Source organism: Pseudopipra pipra, chromosome 4 (assembly GCF_036250125.1).
Source record: "Pseudopipra pipra isolate bDixPip1 chromosome 4, bDixPip1.hap1, whole genome shotgun sequence".
In the NCBI taxonomy this organism is placed as follows: Eukaryota; Metazoa; Chordata; class Aves; order Passeriformes; family Pipridae; genus Pseudopipra; species Pseudopipra pipra.
In genome coordinates, this window is record NC_087552.1 from 52165608 (window position 1) to 52181268 (window position 15661).

Sequence of the window (15661 nt, forward strand, 5' to 3'; positions counted from 1 at the left end):
TGTCTCTAGTTTGTGTCCTTCAGACTGTTAGCATGCAAGATGTGTGAGTTTGTGTAAGGGCAGCATCCACAAGGATCTAACAAACAAATGTTCAAGCAAATCAATGAGTGCAACCTCCCACTGCTCCTCCTCTTTAATGCATCTGATCACCTGGCCTCTGGAAGGGTGTTAATACTCAATACTCCAATATCTGCAGGTGGAGTTTTGGTATTAGAGAAGATAGCAATTCCTGACAGAAAACCCATTGCACATAGCTCAGCAACTGGCTTTTGACCATTCTAGATCTAACTTTCATCTGATCAGGAAAGCAAAAAACATGCTACTTTTTTAATTAAGCAACTTTATAAATGTGAAATATTTTAACTGTGAGGGCAGCTTTTTGAGACCTCGAATTAGCATATTACATTGATGGTATTCTTATATGCAATAGATTGTCCTGTTTGCTTATAAAAATATTTTGGAACATTAGTTTGTAGTCATATACTTGATTTATAGTGTGTATAAGTCTTCTGTCAGCTCTATCAGTAAGAGATGGATAAGGTCAAGTATTTTTGTTGTTTGTTTTTTTTTTAATTAATGTGGGATTGAGTAAAGAGGCTGGGAGGTGAGGTTTTTTAAGAAAAACATAACTAGAACAAATGTACCAATCTGGATCATCTGTTCAAGTCAGCTTTCAAACAGGATTTATTTCTGATTCACAAACATGCTTTAATTCTCATTTATTCCTCTGACTGCTCACATGAAAAAAGACAGACACAAATATCTGGAAGACGAGATCCCTTCCCCAGTCCTAAAAGCAAGGAAAATACAGAGCAAAGGGCAGGAGAGCTGCAGACCAGCTCACAGTCCCAGCTGTCTGGTGGGCATGTGCATGGTGGCTCCATACCCAGGTGTATGACCACATAGGTCCAATGGAGAGACAGCAATTTTGCCTTGCTAAGGAGGACACAATGCAAAAACACGTTGGGTGTTGACTGGGCAGATACTGAAGGGGGAAGCATTCAACCTTTCACAGCTTCTCAGATTATTATACAGCAATTAAAATAGTTCCCACCATGCAAAAACACGCCATCAGGTAACAGGACACTCTGACTCATGAAGTACACCCTTGCCAAAATCGTTTCTGGAGTGTTCCAGTTTCTTGCTTGGGTCATGATGTTAAATCATTACTTGCACTCAAAATCTATGAGCCAGCTACTCACTGGATGAATAGACCCATAAACACAGCTGTGCTGGCGGCTCCCTTTTAAAAGCTTTTCTCCAAGCATTTGGCTTGACTTTTAGAAATAGCCTGTTTCTTTTGCTCAGCCTCTCATCTCCAAAGCATGACCCCTTTGCTGAAATCTACTTGTGAAATATGACTTTTCCAATGACCTACTAGCAGTGGGATCCTTTCTGTGCAAACTGGGTGTCATGGCACAGTATTTTATTCCTATTGTTTGGTGATTTAAGGCTCTCAACAGCAGGCTGTGCCATGATGTGCCTCTGTCTTCTCTGCTTGCCTGTCTCCTCCTAGGGGAAGATTCCATTTCCATTTGTGTAGGGGTTTTTTTAACCACTTGTACTGCAACTGTCCATGAGAGGGGGGCAGGCATGGAGATGTGTATAATAGTGTTTACACCTCCCTTAAAATACTTCAATGCTAGATGCAAGTTTCTTCACATTTATAAATTAAATAATCTTTTAGCTGTAGGCCTACATTTCATATAACTACTCCACTTCTGAGAAACCAGAAGGAAAACAAGTTTCACCTCATCTGAGCCCAGGGTAGGTTTTTCCTGGCAGATTTCAGTAGGATCACAGAAAGTCATTTGGAGGTATGACACCAAACATTTGCAGCTTGTGCCTCAGATTTTAAAATTAATTTTACCTCCTGGACATTGTTTTGGTTTAGAGTAACTTTTGTAACCAAGAATTTTTACTTATGTTTACTAACTATGCTGTGTTGCTTAAGGGAAAACAAAAAGTAGGTAGCAGAAATTTTATTAATTTAAATCGATATAAATTTATTATTTACATCAGAAACTGTGGGTGCTCTGCTAACCCCTCCAGAGCAGGGTGGCTCATCCACATAACATGTGCCCTGTGTCTTCTCTAGCACCTGTCATGACCCTCCTAGTCCTAAGGCATAGTTATAATTTCTCATATGCTTTTAGTTTGCTGGCAGCTCCTGAAGTGTAGCAGAGGGTGTCATCAAACTGAAGGTGTGTCACACAGGGTCACCAGTGAGTGCGGCAATCCTCTCGGAAGACTTTTCTGCATCAGCCCAGGCAACCACACCTGGGACTAGCTAATGCATTTTGTCTGTCCCTGGGGCCATATCTGGACTTTGTTCAGGAAGAATAGGTTGATTCTCTCTAAAAGAAGACCCAAAAGTGAGCATTGATACAGTGTGGATGCTCAGTAGACCAGGACAGAAAATGACCTGGAGAACTGAGCTATCACATGGTGTTGATGTGCAGAGGGCATGGGACTGCCCTGAGCTGCTCCAGGGATCAAAGCAGGCAGAGGGTTTCATCGGCTGGGAATGGACAGGACAGGCTCTCTCACAGGTCAGATGGAGGTGCAGCACAGGCAGTGGTCCAGCACTTCACCAGGAATCTCCTCCCTCTAGGAGTATCTGCAGTTCCTCCTAAATAAACAAGAGCTAAATAGGGGGTATGGGCTTATGTTACAGCTTGTTGAGATTTTTTGAGATCTTGTTGAGAACCCACAGTTCTGCTGGAGAGCATACATGATTAGAACCAAAAGTGTTCTTTTAAGAACTCACAGCTTCAATAGAACTTTCATGTCCAATATGTCATTTATAGGCCAAACCAAGAAAAAGAACTGTTCCAAAGCAAGGCAGAGAACCTACCTGAGTTGTGAGACCCCAGCAGCAACCTGTGCCCCAGCTACAACAGGTGCAGCTTGTGTGCCACTCTGCAGTGAACTGCAACATGTTCCTTTTCCCCAAGCCACCTCTCCAACTGCTGGTTCCCCTTTCTGAGCTGAGAACTGACACCAGGTTTTATAATACATTGTGCTCCTAGCTTGACAAGCTAGTACCTAATAGGTACTGACGGGTTCCCCTTGCTCCTATTATAAACTTTCCCTACTTTCATGCTGTTCCTTATTTTATTTGGTAAGGCCAGTCTAACTGTGTAATTATATTCATTCTGGCTGAGCAATTGAGGAAGTGTTGGCTTTCCTGTTCTGATGAGAAACAAGAGTATTGTTTGATATTAAACAGTACATTGTTTTGGTGTTTTTGCTTCTTTTGAGTGTGAGGACATCAGAAACAAAGTCCTATAATGGGATAATAAATAAAGTGGGTTTTCCCTTTGCTGAAATAAAGGCACAGTAGTGTACAGTACATTAGCTGTCAGGGGGTTCCAAACCACCAGGCAGACAACTATTGGGATTGTTCCCTTATTAAAAGACATCATCTACTCTTTGGATTTCTACCTGTCCTAGGTGTCACTTCCTTGTTTCATTAGAAGGTCAGCTCTTTCTGAGTATGTCTCTTGTGTTACTATTGCCTTAAAATTAGGCACTATTATAAAGAGCAACTGAAAAATGGAAAAAGATAAGAGAAAAACAGTTTCTCCTTCAAGATATTCCTTCTGTGCATTGTCTTCATTTTGAGAAGGTGGTGAGGAAAGAAAGGTGCTCTCTCTGGAGACAATGCTTCTATGAATGAACTGAGAATAGTAAAAACAGCACCCGGGATTTTCCATACCTGTCCTCCTGTCTCAGAAGTGTAAAAATCCATTTTTTTCTCTCTCTGCTCTAGGCCACACTTTTAGATGTTTTCATTATTTCTTCTGTGGCATTCCAGTAACTTTGCATTTGTATCTGTAGTATACTTCAGGAAGCCTAAAGTTAGTGTTTTTAAAGCCAGAACGACCATTTTAGGTCTAGGTTAAAAAATGTTATGTGCTTAATGAAATGAAAGTGCAGCATAGTCTCGGAAAATTGATTTTTACTCAGGGTTAGAAAGTAACTCTGCTTTTTTAGATAAGGTTTCTGTGACTTGGGCAATATAGTAATTAAAGTTTCTGTCTGAAAGGCAGAAGTTGTTCTTTATGTTGTTGTTTTAAGACATGAGTATTTAAAATCAGACCTCCCCAGGCCAGTATCTAGGCACCCATATAGTCTTCAAAGGCTCTTGAGCATGCTTAGTTCCTGCTTATCTCAGTGTGAATTTCACAGACAAGGACTGGAGGATTTAATATCATAGCTGGCCAATCTATGAATAACACAACTTATTAAATCTCCTTTTCTACAATATTGCCACAGGAATGCAGAGCAATTCCAGCTCTAGCCCATGTCCCCAGCAACTCCCATCCTCCCGTGCTCCTCTTTGCATTTCTCCCGTGCATTTCTCCCGTGCTCCTCTTTGCACCCTGTTCTGCAGGCTGTGTGACTGCTGGGGGTCGTGTGTGCCCTCACCTGCACGGTGTAGAGCTCTGCTGGCCCCTGCTTCTCAGGGTAGAGGAAAAGCTCGGCTCTGGCTGCCTCTCCCTCAGCTGCATACAAATGTAATCTCTCTCCGTCTTGGCTTCCCCAAGTCTGCATGAACTCTGACACCTCTCTCCACCCACAAGTGGCTTGGCTGCAGCTGGCCCACAGGTCCACAAATGGGAATGTGGAGATGGAAGACTGGCAGACATGGCACAAGTTTGTAGGCCCAGAGAGGGGGGCATGGTGTGGGACAATTTTTAGGAAACCAGGATCGGAACACCACACATTCAGCAAAACCAGGAACAGCGTATAAGTGTTAGGATGTGCAAACAGGGAAATTAACTTGGGCAAAGACAATGAGTCTATTTATTGCCTGTTTGTTCAGTTACAGCAGCAAATGCTGTTTGTCTTCTGTGCCAAAATGCACTCCCTCCCCTTCCAAATTTTACAGTAGTTTCTATCTGTGAGCTTTGAGTGTCACAGCAGTTTTACTGCTGGAGCACCTGCTGTAAGCCACAGTGCCTTTAGCCGTTTAACCATGAGCTACTGCTGGACTTTGCTCACTTCGGCGTGCTAACCTTTGGCCAGCTGAGGTAGGAGAGGAGCTGGTTGTTCTTGGCAAAACACGGTCACAGGGAGGAACCTTTTGTAAAGTGCCCTTTAATCAGCTCCAGTCATCATTAGGGTTGTAATGATTTAGGTTCCCTTGATAGTTTCAGTAAAAGAGCAGCTGAAAGCACGAGGTCTGTCCTGCTGCTTCTCTGTGACCTACAAAGTCCCTGGCTGAGGTCTCAAAGCAGTGGACGGCTGGGACCTGGGGACGCGACGGTGACAGTGGCACCAGGTGTACGACGGCTTAGCAGGGCACGAGCCTACTTCTGCCAGCTGGCTGAGGAACAACCTGTAGGTTAGTAACGTACCTCGTGACAGTATTATGGTCATGGTTATATTTCCTGTGGTATTTAGAAGGGATCAGAGGGAGCCTGGTCAGTGAGACACCTGTTTCAGCCTCTTAGGAAGGAGTAGATCTCTAAAACGCAACGAAAGTGTTCTTAGGGGAGGTGGTTATGGAAGATCCTGTTTCAAAGAAATCTGTCTTCTTGGTCACTAAGTGCAGGAGACCATCTTATGCTTTAGATGGGAAAGCTTTTCCTTTTGTGAAGCTGAGTATGCTCTGAGCACAACTGAGCATCCCTGTTACAAATGGCAATCATTGGAGGGTTCTGTTCTTCAGTTTGTGTTCTTCTGTGCTGCGGAGGTGCACGTGGCATGTACAGCAACCCTCACGCTGTACTCAACTGCTCTTTTAATGTTATGTTTAATCTTCTAAGGCAATCAATAACAGACCAAAAATAACCTTTTCAAGTCTATAAAATGGTCTTTTCAGAAGTAAATGCACAAAGTCAAAATATTACATTTTTTCCTCTCTGAAACGATGTAGCTTAGTGACAGCATAAAGAAATTACTTTATATACTAAGATATAAAGATATACTCTAAGAAATTATGTGAAAGGCAATTTTAATCCACTTATATTTCACTTTTAGCAATAATTGTTCCCAAAAGAACTGAGAATTTCCAAAGAAAACGAATCTCAGTATGACCTCAATATGACCTTTCTACTCTTCATTGTTCTTGTGGCATATCTTCAGAAAAAGGTTTTGATTCATTTTTCAAAGGCCAGAAATTAAAACAAGGCAAACCTCACCACCTGATGGCTTTACTTGCATATTCTGGAATGCGCTGTCTTGTGCATAACACCAGTTTCATACCATGAAACATATGAGAAGTCAAATTAAATCCCTGATGTAACATTGTGCATGTCAAGCATGATGATGTGGCACCATGAATGTATTGGCTTCATTCAGATAAACTTATACACCTTGCAGGCAGCTCATATCTCAGGTGCATAGTGAGCATTATTTCTGCCTAACATTTGAGGACAGTAGTTCCCATGCGTGACATCTCTGCTAAAAATAAAACATGCTAGGATGTCTTCCCTGAACCCAGAGGCAGCACAGCAGACAACTTTTTAGATGAAGTCTTCTCCTTCCCCACCAAAACATGGTGGCCTTACCCCCTACAGCCCCTACCTCAGGCAGTTCCAGGGTCTACATGCATCCACCCTGCAGATAATAAGAAATCTGAGAAATGAATAAGGCAGAGCTGAGAGTGCACATACTGCTCAGAAGAGCTCATTTTATGTCTCCAGCCCCTCCTTTAGCCAAAGTTCAAGTATCTCCCTCTCTCAGGACCTTTTCATGCAGCTTCTAAATGTGAACTTAAGGATTTGATTGTTGCCAGTTTGGAAATGTCCTCTTGAAAATACAAACCTTCCCTTAGAGATCGGAAGTGTGGGGCTTAGGTGCGTCCTGAACGAGACACATCTCCCGCTTAAGTAATGTCAATGCCTCAAGACATTTTCTTTACTGAGGAAGGGAAAGACCAATTTAACTAATGGATTTAATAATTACAACCATTCAGACCATTCTTCTCATTCCCAAATATTTTGGCTATTGTATGTGGTCCTTGAAATCACAGATACCTTGCCTGTTTTATCTTGTCAAATATCTATCAAGGTAAGTTATGTCAACAGCGCTCTGAGATCTTTCTTTGAAAAAGAAATGTTATATAGCAGAAGTGTAGTCCTGTAAAAATCACCTTCCTGTGATTACTGAGAGCTACCCATTAACACATCCCTTGAACACTTTCAAGTTTAATTAGGCTGGCTTTACCCCACAGGGTGACCTGGGCAGCTCTGGCATTCAGGGAGATGATGCCCAAGAGCCCCACACCAGTGCTGGGCCCCAGCCCAGGTGCAGCCACAGAGGTGAAAATGCCCTTTTACCATTTAAGCATGTTTGGTTAGGGTGAGTGGTTTTACCACAGGGTTTGCAAAGTTCCTGACAATAGTCACTTATGTTACATTTCTGTTTCTGCACCTTGCAAGTAACTTGGTATAGACATAGCTCTAGGGCTTGCCTGTGTTTTAGATAATATGTTTGGTGGAATAACAGGCAAATCCATCCTGTTTCCCACACTGCAGAAGCACATCTTAGACTAGCAACATAACTTAAGTCACCCCAAACCGGACTGGGACACAGTGGCTTGGGAGCAGCATGCCAGCAGATGTTTTCTGGTTGGCTGCTGAGAAGAAAGCTCAGCTGAAGGCAGGTTTGCAGTCCCAGTCCTGCCTGCCCATAGCAAAGGTCAGCAGTGGAGAGGAGCAGACAGGATGGAGACACTGGTAGAGGAGGAGCCAGAGTGCTGGGCTGAGGTTAGGTAAGGCAAGAGCATGTGACAACATTGGGCGAATCCCTGCCGGGCCACAGGTACAAAGTCCGCTGTGCTAACATATGGCCATGAGCCAAGAGGTGTGACCCCAGTCCTGACTCATGGCAGCTCCCACCACCAATGGGTGACTCAGTCACAGCAGCTTTTTTCTGTGTGAAGTCCCATCACAGGTGTTCTGACAAGCATAGGGCTGTTATAAAGCTTAGTCTGCTTAACACAGACTTCTCTGATAATGGTGCCTTTGCTGTGCCTGACAGTTCAGACTCCATTGACATCACCAAAAGCTGCTTTTTCTAATCCTGACAATAAATTAATTTTCTGAGAAATGGAAGTTATGAACATGTAATAAAATATAATATAAGAGTCCTCCAGGACCTTCACCTTTTCGATACCTACAGAACTAAAATTCACCAGCTACATACAAACTTATAAAGAGTAGCAGTTTGGTATTCTACCCTCTTGTGTCTCTGAATGGTTCAGTAAGCTCCTTGGTGTTACAGAAAGGCTCTCATCTACCCCACTGTGGAATCTCGTCTTCTCCATTGCAGGAGCTGTGCTGTGAAACTAGATTCAGCAGGTTTCAAAAGAAACCTTTCCCCTGTTTTCCCATGAATTTGCTCAATGTTGTGACCCAACAAAAGCTTTAAGCCAGAAATGCTGGCAGAAGGACAGGTCCCACCCTCTTTTTCCCCTCTGCCAGCACAGGTGCTCAGGTGGTGTGGGTGCGTGGTGCAGCCACACAAACACTTGTGGCAGTACATGCAGAGGATGCAGAGTGGCTGCAAGAAGAATGGAGTGAGACTCTTCATAGGCAACACCAGTTTAACATGTTTGTGAGACTGTGGTGTGAAACAGTGGTCTTGAGCAGCCGCATCAGGCTAATGAGGGCAAAACCTTTTTCTCGTAGAGTGTTTTATTTACCCTAGGACTGAAAGGCAATTATCATATTAACCTCCCTTGTAGATATGTCTATCCAGAACCCTCTCTGTATTTATTACAATGGAAAGCAAACATGCCACAGAAATGTAATGGCTAGGGTTATATAAAAAAACTTTGGGATTTGCTGATTTCCTTATTTTCTTATGTGCTAATTAAAATCTGTTCCACACCATTGGTTTATTCAGTATCTGTTTTCTTAGATTTTGGAACCTAAAACCTGCTTTCAGGTTTAAATAAAAGCAGAACATTGCACATGGGGAAACTGAGCCTACTCTTTAGGGTGATCCTCTGTGCTGAATTTCCTTGCAGAATGACAATAAAGTGCTTGCTAAAAATAAAAAATTTGCCTAATGACTGAAAAGGTTATTAGGGTAACTCTCACTGCCCATGAACCAGAGAAGCCTAGGATTAAAAAACAAAAAGAGAAAGCCCAAGGTGTCCTTGAACAAATTTCCCCCTGTTGAGACTCCACCTTCAGGGCTGTGACTTTGTCATGTCCGTAGTGGGATGGGGTATTTGGCTGGCTGGCAGAGCAGACAAGGAGTCCATCTTTGAAAGGGCATTTGCTGGGAATCTTCTGTGACGTGGCAAGATAAAGGTCAAAGCATTGACATAGGTTATGCATAGAAAGGGCTTCGGTGTGAGAGAACTTGTAAAGCTGTTGTCTCCGGGTGTTTACCTGGGTGCCTAAATACCTCTGAAAATCTCTAGAGACAATATAGTAAAGCTGATTTAAGACATACAATTAGATGTATGTTTGTTGTATACTATTCACCCGAAAAAACCCGAGTTGCTGTAGTACCTGTTACTGACTCTGTTCTCTAAAGGATCTCCTCAGATTTTGGTCTTCAGTAGCTTAGGAAAGTCAGGAAATGATAAATTCTTCTGTATCAACCCACATTGTGTAAGAACAGGTGTAAAATAATGCTATTCATTTAAATAAAGTGATGTTGTCTCTTTAAAACTTCAAATAGGCAATAAAATGGTTCTATAAACGTGTGGGAACCTGTTCCACCAAATACAAAGTGGTTTTGTTAAAAAGAGAAGGAAATGAAAGAAAGGGGAGAAAATGCTGTCTGTTACGTGATGAGATCCTAGTTTTTGTGGCTGTGTTGTGGCTAAGAATGGGCTTATGTGTAAATATACTGATAAACCATACAGACTTTCTGAGATTGAGATTAGACACCTTGCCGGTCACTCTTAAATTCATGTGTCCTTTCAGTGAAATCTTTTACTTGGCACATTCCCTTCTCATTACACTGCAGTGTCTCAGTAGTTTTTGAAGACCAAATACAAACATAAAGGCCAATCCACTGCTTGCTTCTTACTCTCCCTTCTCCTTTCACTTGCTCATGTCTGCACTGTTACATGATGCTAAACTGCCATCATGAAATATCTCCTGGAACCTATTTACTACCATGATCATAAGAAATACTCTCACCCAGATAATGACATCACCCCAATAAAATGATGAGTGGTCAGCCTCTGGATCTCTCAAAGCATTTGGGTTTGATCTTTCTAAAAATCTCAGAAAGCAGATCCAATGCTTTACTAGTGCATGTCATCACACGGAGGACCCCAGCACCCCACATCAGGAAAGGCACTTCATGTGTCTGCTTGTAGAAAAGAGACAGATGATGGGAAGCACACCAACTCCTTGGAAGTCTTTTCTGCATCAGGGAGAAGGTTCCCATTGACAAGCATTAGCATATTCCAGTGAATCTCACTTTTTTTCTTGAAATATCCAGCTTTTTCTATTACTGTATTCAGGAGAATAATTATTTAGGAAAAACCTTTCACCTACAATCCCACCACAAGAACAAATGAAAGGAAATGGAAGGTTTATAGGAAACATGGGCATGGTCTGGACTGTTCTCTTTCTCTTTCATTCTGCCCAACTTTCTTAAGTTCCTTATAAAAGGACAAATTAATATATTTTTAAATTCTGCCACTGGGGATGCTAACACCTCAGAATAACCTGCACCTTGATCTGCTGAGGTTCATTGCTTTAAACAGTAACGGGGAAATAACTTGGACACTAACAACAAGCTGCAGCTAAAAGTGAAAGTATGAAATAAAAGCCAAGTGTTTGAGCAGCCTCCTTGTGTGATCCTAATTGACATGGTATATTGAAGAGCCTTCTAAAAATTTGCCCATCATCTCACTAGCATCAATGCTTTTTAATTCCAGTTACACAGAATAGTTTTCTCTGGATATTTAAGTACACAGACAATTGAATCTCATACCTTTCCTTTTTTTTTTTTCTCTTTTTTTTTTCTTTTTTTTCTCTTCTGTTTCAGCTGAACTATCTGCACAGACCCCATGCAACACAGGCAAGCTCACTTTACAATGCTTATGGTTAAAAGTTTGGTTTGTTTTCAAACAGAAAAATGCAAAGCAAGAGAAAGATACTGATTTTAAAAATCAATTAATCTGGTGAAATTTTGCAAATTCATACCTGCTAAATTTTTTATACTTACTTCCCTATAGAGATCAGTGGGATTGAGACATGGATTGGATTGTGGCAGAATCTCCTAGATTTTATCCCCTGTTTTGAGACTGATTCCTTCAATAGTCTTGGGCAAACTTCTTAAATTTCCATGCTGCAGCTTCCCTGCCCTTAGGGAGTACCTGCTTCTCTGTGGCTTTTGTAGCTAACATTTGCAGAGATGAATTCTAAAGCTGAAAGACTTCAGTAGACCTGGTCTGCAGGCACTCAGGGACTTGGATCCAGGCTGCAGGTGTGTTTGTACAGTGCCTAACACACCACAGCCACAGTACAGTGGATAAACAAGTATAAAAAGCCAGAACAGCAATCACCTATTGGTTTGCAGTGTAAGTAGAACAGCTCTCCTTCCTGTTCGCTCTCAGAAACTACCACAAAGATACTTCTTTTGCCAGTCTTCGCCATCTTCCACATTTCTCTCTCTAACTTGGAGCCTTCTAGTTTTAGAACTCTTATCTGTACACCCACTGACTCCCCTACCCCTCTTCCCTATTGATGAACCTCTGACTTAGCAGTATGAGGATGTCTCTTATGTTTTACATGCCCAGACCAAAACAGTCGGAGGACAAGAATAAATTATTATGAAGAACCATCTGATACAAACTGCCAGTGCTTCCTCTGCAGAATCTACTCTAGTTTATGGTTTGTCATGAACAGGTTAATACACTTCTTCTTGCACATGGGGTTGCCCTGAGGTTGTTGCCCTGAGCCTGTGTGCTGCTTGGATGGAGATTTGGACTAAGCTTTACTATATGGGGGGGTGCGGAGATAGGAATGGCAATACCAGTAAAAACAACTGGAAAAGGACTGAAAGCTGTAATTGTTTTGCTTCTGCAATATGTTGTTTGCTTTTCACCTCCTTTAGGCAGTGTCCTTTCCCTGAAATTAGCCATCTTCCAAGGCATGCCCCGCTCCCTCTTCTCCCGCCGGCTGGCTGTGCACACTATTTGCCAACCAGGCAAATCCATCATCCAAAGAGTGTTTCGGAGTGGTTCCTCCTCTTGGCTGCTTGAGAAGGTGTGTTGTTTGCTTTGCCTAAGTGCTCCTGGGGCCTAATGCTCCGTTGTTATGTACAGACCATTTCTGCTGCCATGAATCATGTTTTACCACCCTTGTGCTTTTACTTCTGCACTGGGCGCTTTTTTTCTTTCAAGCAAACACGTTGGAGTTCCGTGTTTACTGCTGAAACAGTGCATGTCGGGTACACAGCACAGGCTGAGTTATTCCTACCGTCCCACTGCTGACGTGATCAGTAAATCTACCTCTCAGTCCAGGAGCTGCAGACCCCTTGTTTTTCTTACAACCAAAGATAAATTGATTCAGTATAACCTAAAATAATTTTGCCAGACATGTATAAAGAAAAAAGAATTTTCACTGAAAAAGCCTCATGCCATCAAGCAAAATATGCCCTTTTCTTATCTTATCTGTTGTGAGTAACCCAAACTATTTGCACAACGCCTTGTGCTAGGAAGGAGTTGTTTGTACATGTTTCACTCCCTTTTTTCCAAGGTTTGAATTTTGAATGAAATCTTTTTCTTCAAATTCCTCCTACCTGCAAAAATGTTACGGTTTCTCTTTCCTGTGCTTCCCTGAAGGTTGGACCCAGCCCTCCCTTCAAAGATCCCTTCCTTGCAGATGGTTTTCTATTAATCTTCAAACCACTTTGGAGAGCTCTCTGTGTCTGGCAGCACTAACATCCCCTCTCCCTCCCGTCCCACCCACTTAGCCTCAGCCTAAGAGCCCTTAACAAATGACTCCCAAGGAATTTAAATGGCTAACGCTCGCTGGCCAATAAAGAGATGCATAAACTGTATAACCAGGTTACACGGCTTTTGCCATTAGGAAGAAAGGTTGCTCGGGCAAAGGCGCAAGTCCTCTTAACCTGTTGCACTTCGATCGCACGACCAGAGAGGTAAGGGAAATCTTGTTTGCTCTGTAGGTCTTTTTATCTGTTTTTTATTTATCAGGGAGTTGAGACCAAAAGTATATCATCATTAAGGTGTTGGTTTGGGGTTTTGCCTTCCTTCAGAGGGTCCTAAGGAGTTATTTGAGAAGGAAGCAACTGCTTGTAAGCTTGAACTAAGAGATCTACATGAATATCTAAAAGAATTTGCATAACAAACAACAAAGCAAATGTGTGAACAGTGAAAACTAAACTGCTGATATTTTAGACAGAAGAAAACAAAATCATATTTCGAAGATATTTTTTCTACTACCTTAAATTAATGGACTGAAAGGTAGCCAATTACAACTGTTTGCTGTTGTGTTTTCGGTCAGTCTGTCTCTGCCGTTGTCTGTTTGTGCTGCCTGGTATTTTGTTCTGCTTTTTCAAGAGATTGACATAAAAAAATCAAACTTTAAAAGTGGATTATAAGCTTCTGGTACAAAATTTGGGGCTTGTGGATTGAAGGTGTCTGGGAAGGTTAAGCAAGCAGTGTATGTATGCAAGTATTATTGTTACAAATGAATCTATATAACTCACTCTGCATAGTGAAAATTTGATAGTATTTTAAGAATATCAACTTCTGATATTATTCTATTCATATTCTGCTTAAGCAGCATGTGATATGTGTAAGACTTGTATATGACATTGGACACGTGACGCTAATCTGTTCACGCTTATTTATTTATTAATTTATTGTTTTATTGGGGTCAGTGCTGATAACAATAATGAATTTTAAACTTGGAAAAAAATAATGTAGATGTTGTAAGTAAAGCTCAATTAAAATCAATGACAAAAATGTTAGTTTGCATATGGACCTGATGCAGCAGCTGTATATAGTGGTGTCCTGTCCTGAGCTAGGTGGGATTGAAGCCATGCTTCAAAATCTGTGTGTAAAGGGCTCCCTCACTGCTTGCACATCCAAGCTTGCCAAGGATGACAGCCAGGGCTCCGAGCATGTGAGGGATGTCATGGCAAACTGTTACTGCCATCCCTTGCAGTGCTCCACGGACAGAGATGCTGGGTTGCAGAAAGGGCATCTTTTTCAGTCACGTTATCACAGCTGATTCTGAAAGCCTTCACACTCAATTCATGGTCCACAGTGGTGTATGCTGGGGTTAGCTGATGATGTTGAACCAAAGACCTTGCCATTGTATGAAAGAGGTGAGAGAGGTTTTTAATTAAATTAAGACGGTTAATCTAACAGGACTACAAAACGTCCTTTTTGCTTGTCAAGGCAAGGCCACACGACTGTCTATTAAGAGCTTGTTGTAATATTGTTGGTTTGATTATTTTTCCATGTGTTTCTCATATACTGTATAACCAAGATTAGATAATGCATTAAATAAAAATAAATAAAGTTAACAAAGAAGTAGCCATTTTGCTACTCTTTTTAATAATTTCTATTCAATTCTGCATTTCAGCTCCATTCTTTGCTGAAGAAATTATATTGAATCAAATGATCCCTGTCTTCTTTCTTCAGCTTTTAATTAAAAAAAATAATCTCAGTTAAGGTCAACAAAAGGTGAATTTCAAATTATATCTGCCTCAAATCCCACTCCTTTTCTAGAGCGAACAGAAATTTCATTTCCAAACCATAGTTATTTCCAACTGAGCTGTAATTTCATTAGACTTATGTTGTCTTGAATTAACCCAGTGCAGGAATGGTGCCCCCTGAGAAAGTTCCTGCCTTGGTTAAACATTTTTTTTTATTTATAATATTAACCCTGGGCACAGGTAACGAGTGCTGGAAACCTCTTCCTTGTACTTGTAAACCTGGTTTCTCAATTTCAATTCAACGTTCAAAGGTCTGTACAAACTTCTTAGATCAGAGGTCAGGTACAAATTGCTGCACTTTGCAGCTCCTTTCTGCCGATATGACAGAATTTCACAGCAAAGACGATTGACTTCCATCCCCCTCTCCTCCATGCACAGGCAACACCAGGCAGTTAAAAGCGTGATATGTACAAGTCAGCCATTGGTACCTGAGTTTAATTAATAACTAACTGGGTTTCAGTGGTGCAAGGTGCATATTATAAAAAGGGTCAAATGTCAGTGCACAAAGGAAAAAAAAAAAAAAAGAACAAAAACGCCAGCCACGGACTAAGGTAAATGCTTTGAGTTTAATGTACTTTCAGCAGCCAACATTCACATCCCAACTGTGGTTTGCTTTATGTTGATTTTCATTTCTGTGACCTGAGGGGGAGGGAACATATTGAGCCACTTTCAGCTTTCCCTGGAATCCTGGCCTCCTGCTGAAAGCAGATTTGCAGGTCCCCCATTGTTGCCGTGTTCACGTGGTATACACAAAATTGAGAATGTTGTAATAAAAATAGTGCATGAGATTAGGGCAAACTGAAAAGTCCAAAGCTATTTTTGTTGTAATAAATTTGATTAAGCGAGTAGACTTCATATGAACAGGCGGGATGTGTTATGTTTTGCTCTGGGATCTCCGGAAAAGTTAGCTGAAAAGGTTGGACCAGAAAAGCTGAAAAGGCAACTGTAGTTTGTGAACTTTTTTAGATACTATTGGTTG

At 41.5% G+C, this 15661-nt stretch overlaps 1 protein-coding gene across 9 annotated transcripts in view; it reads left to right on the top strand.

Annotated features, from left to right (window-relative positions):
* RBM47 (RNA binding motif protein 47) overlaps positions 1-15661 on the top strand; it is a 78868-nt gene that overhangs the window by 42441 nt on the left and 20766 nt on the right. For 2 of the 9 annotated variants that reach the window (XM_064652971.1, XM_064652972.1), the window contains exon 1: positions 12713-13095. The exons of 3 other annotated variants lie outside the window; for them this stretch is intronic. In XM_064652971.1, coding sequence (XP_064509041.1) covers positions 12983-13095 — 113 coding nt within the window. In that variant the 5' untranslated portion in view covers positions 12713-12982. Of the gene's footprint in view, positions 1-4874; positions 5354-6331; positions 12201-12712; positions 13096-13127; positions 13620-15661 lie in introns of those variants that run through there. 4 more of the 9 variants (XM_064652978.1, XM_064652975.1, XM_064652979.1 and 1 more) reach the window with 4 other exon arrangements.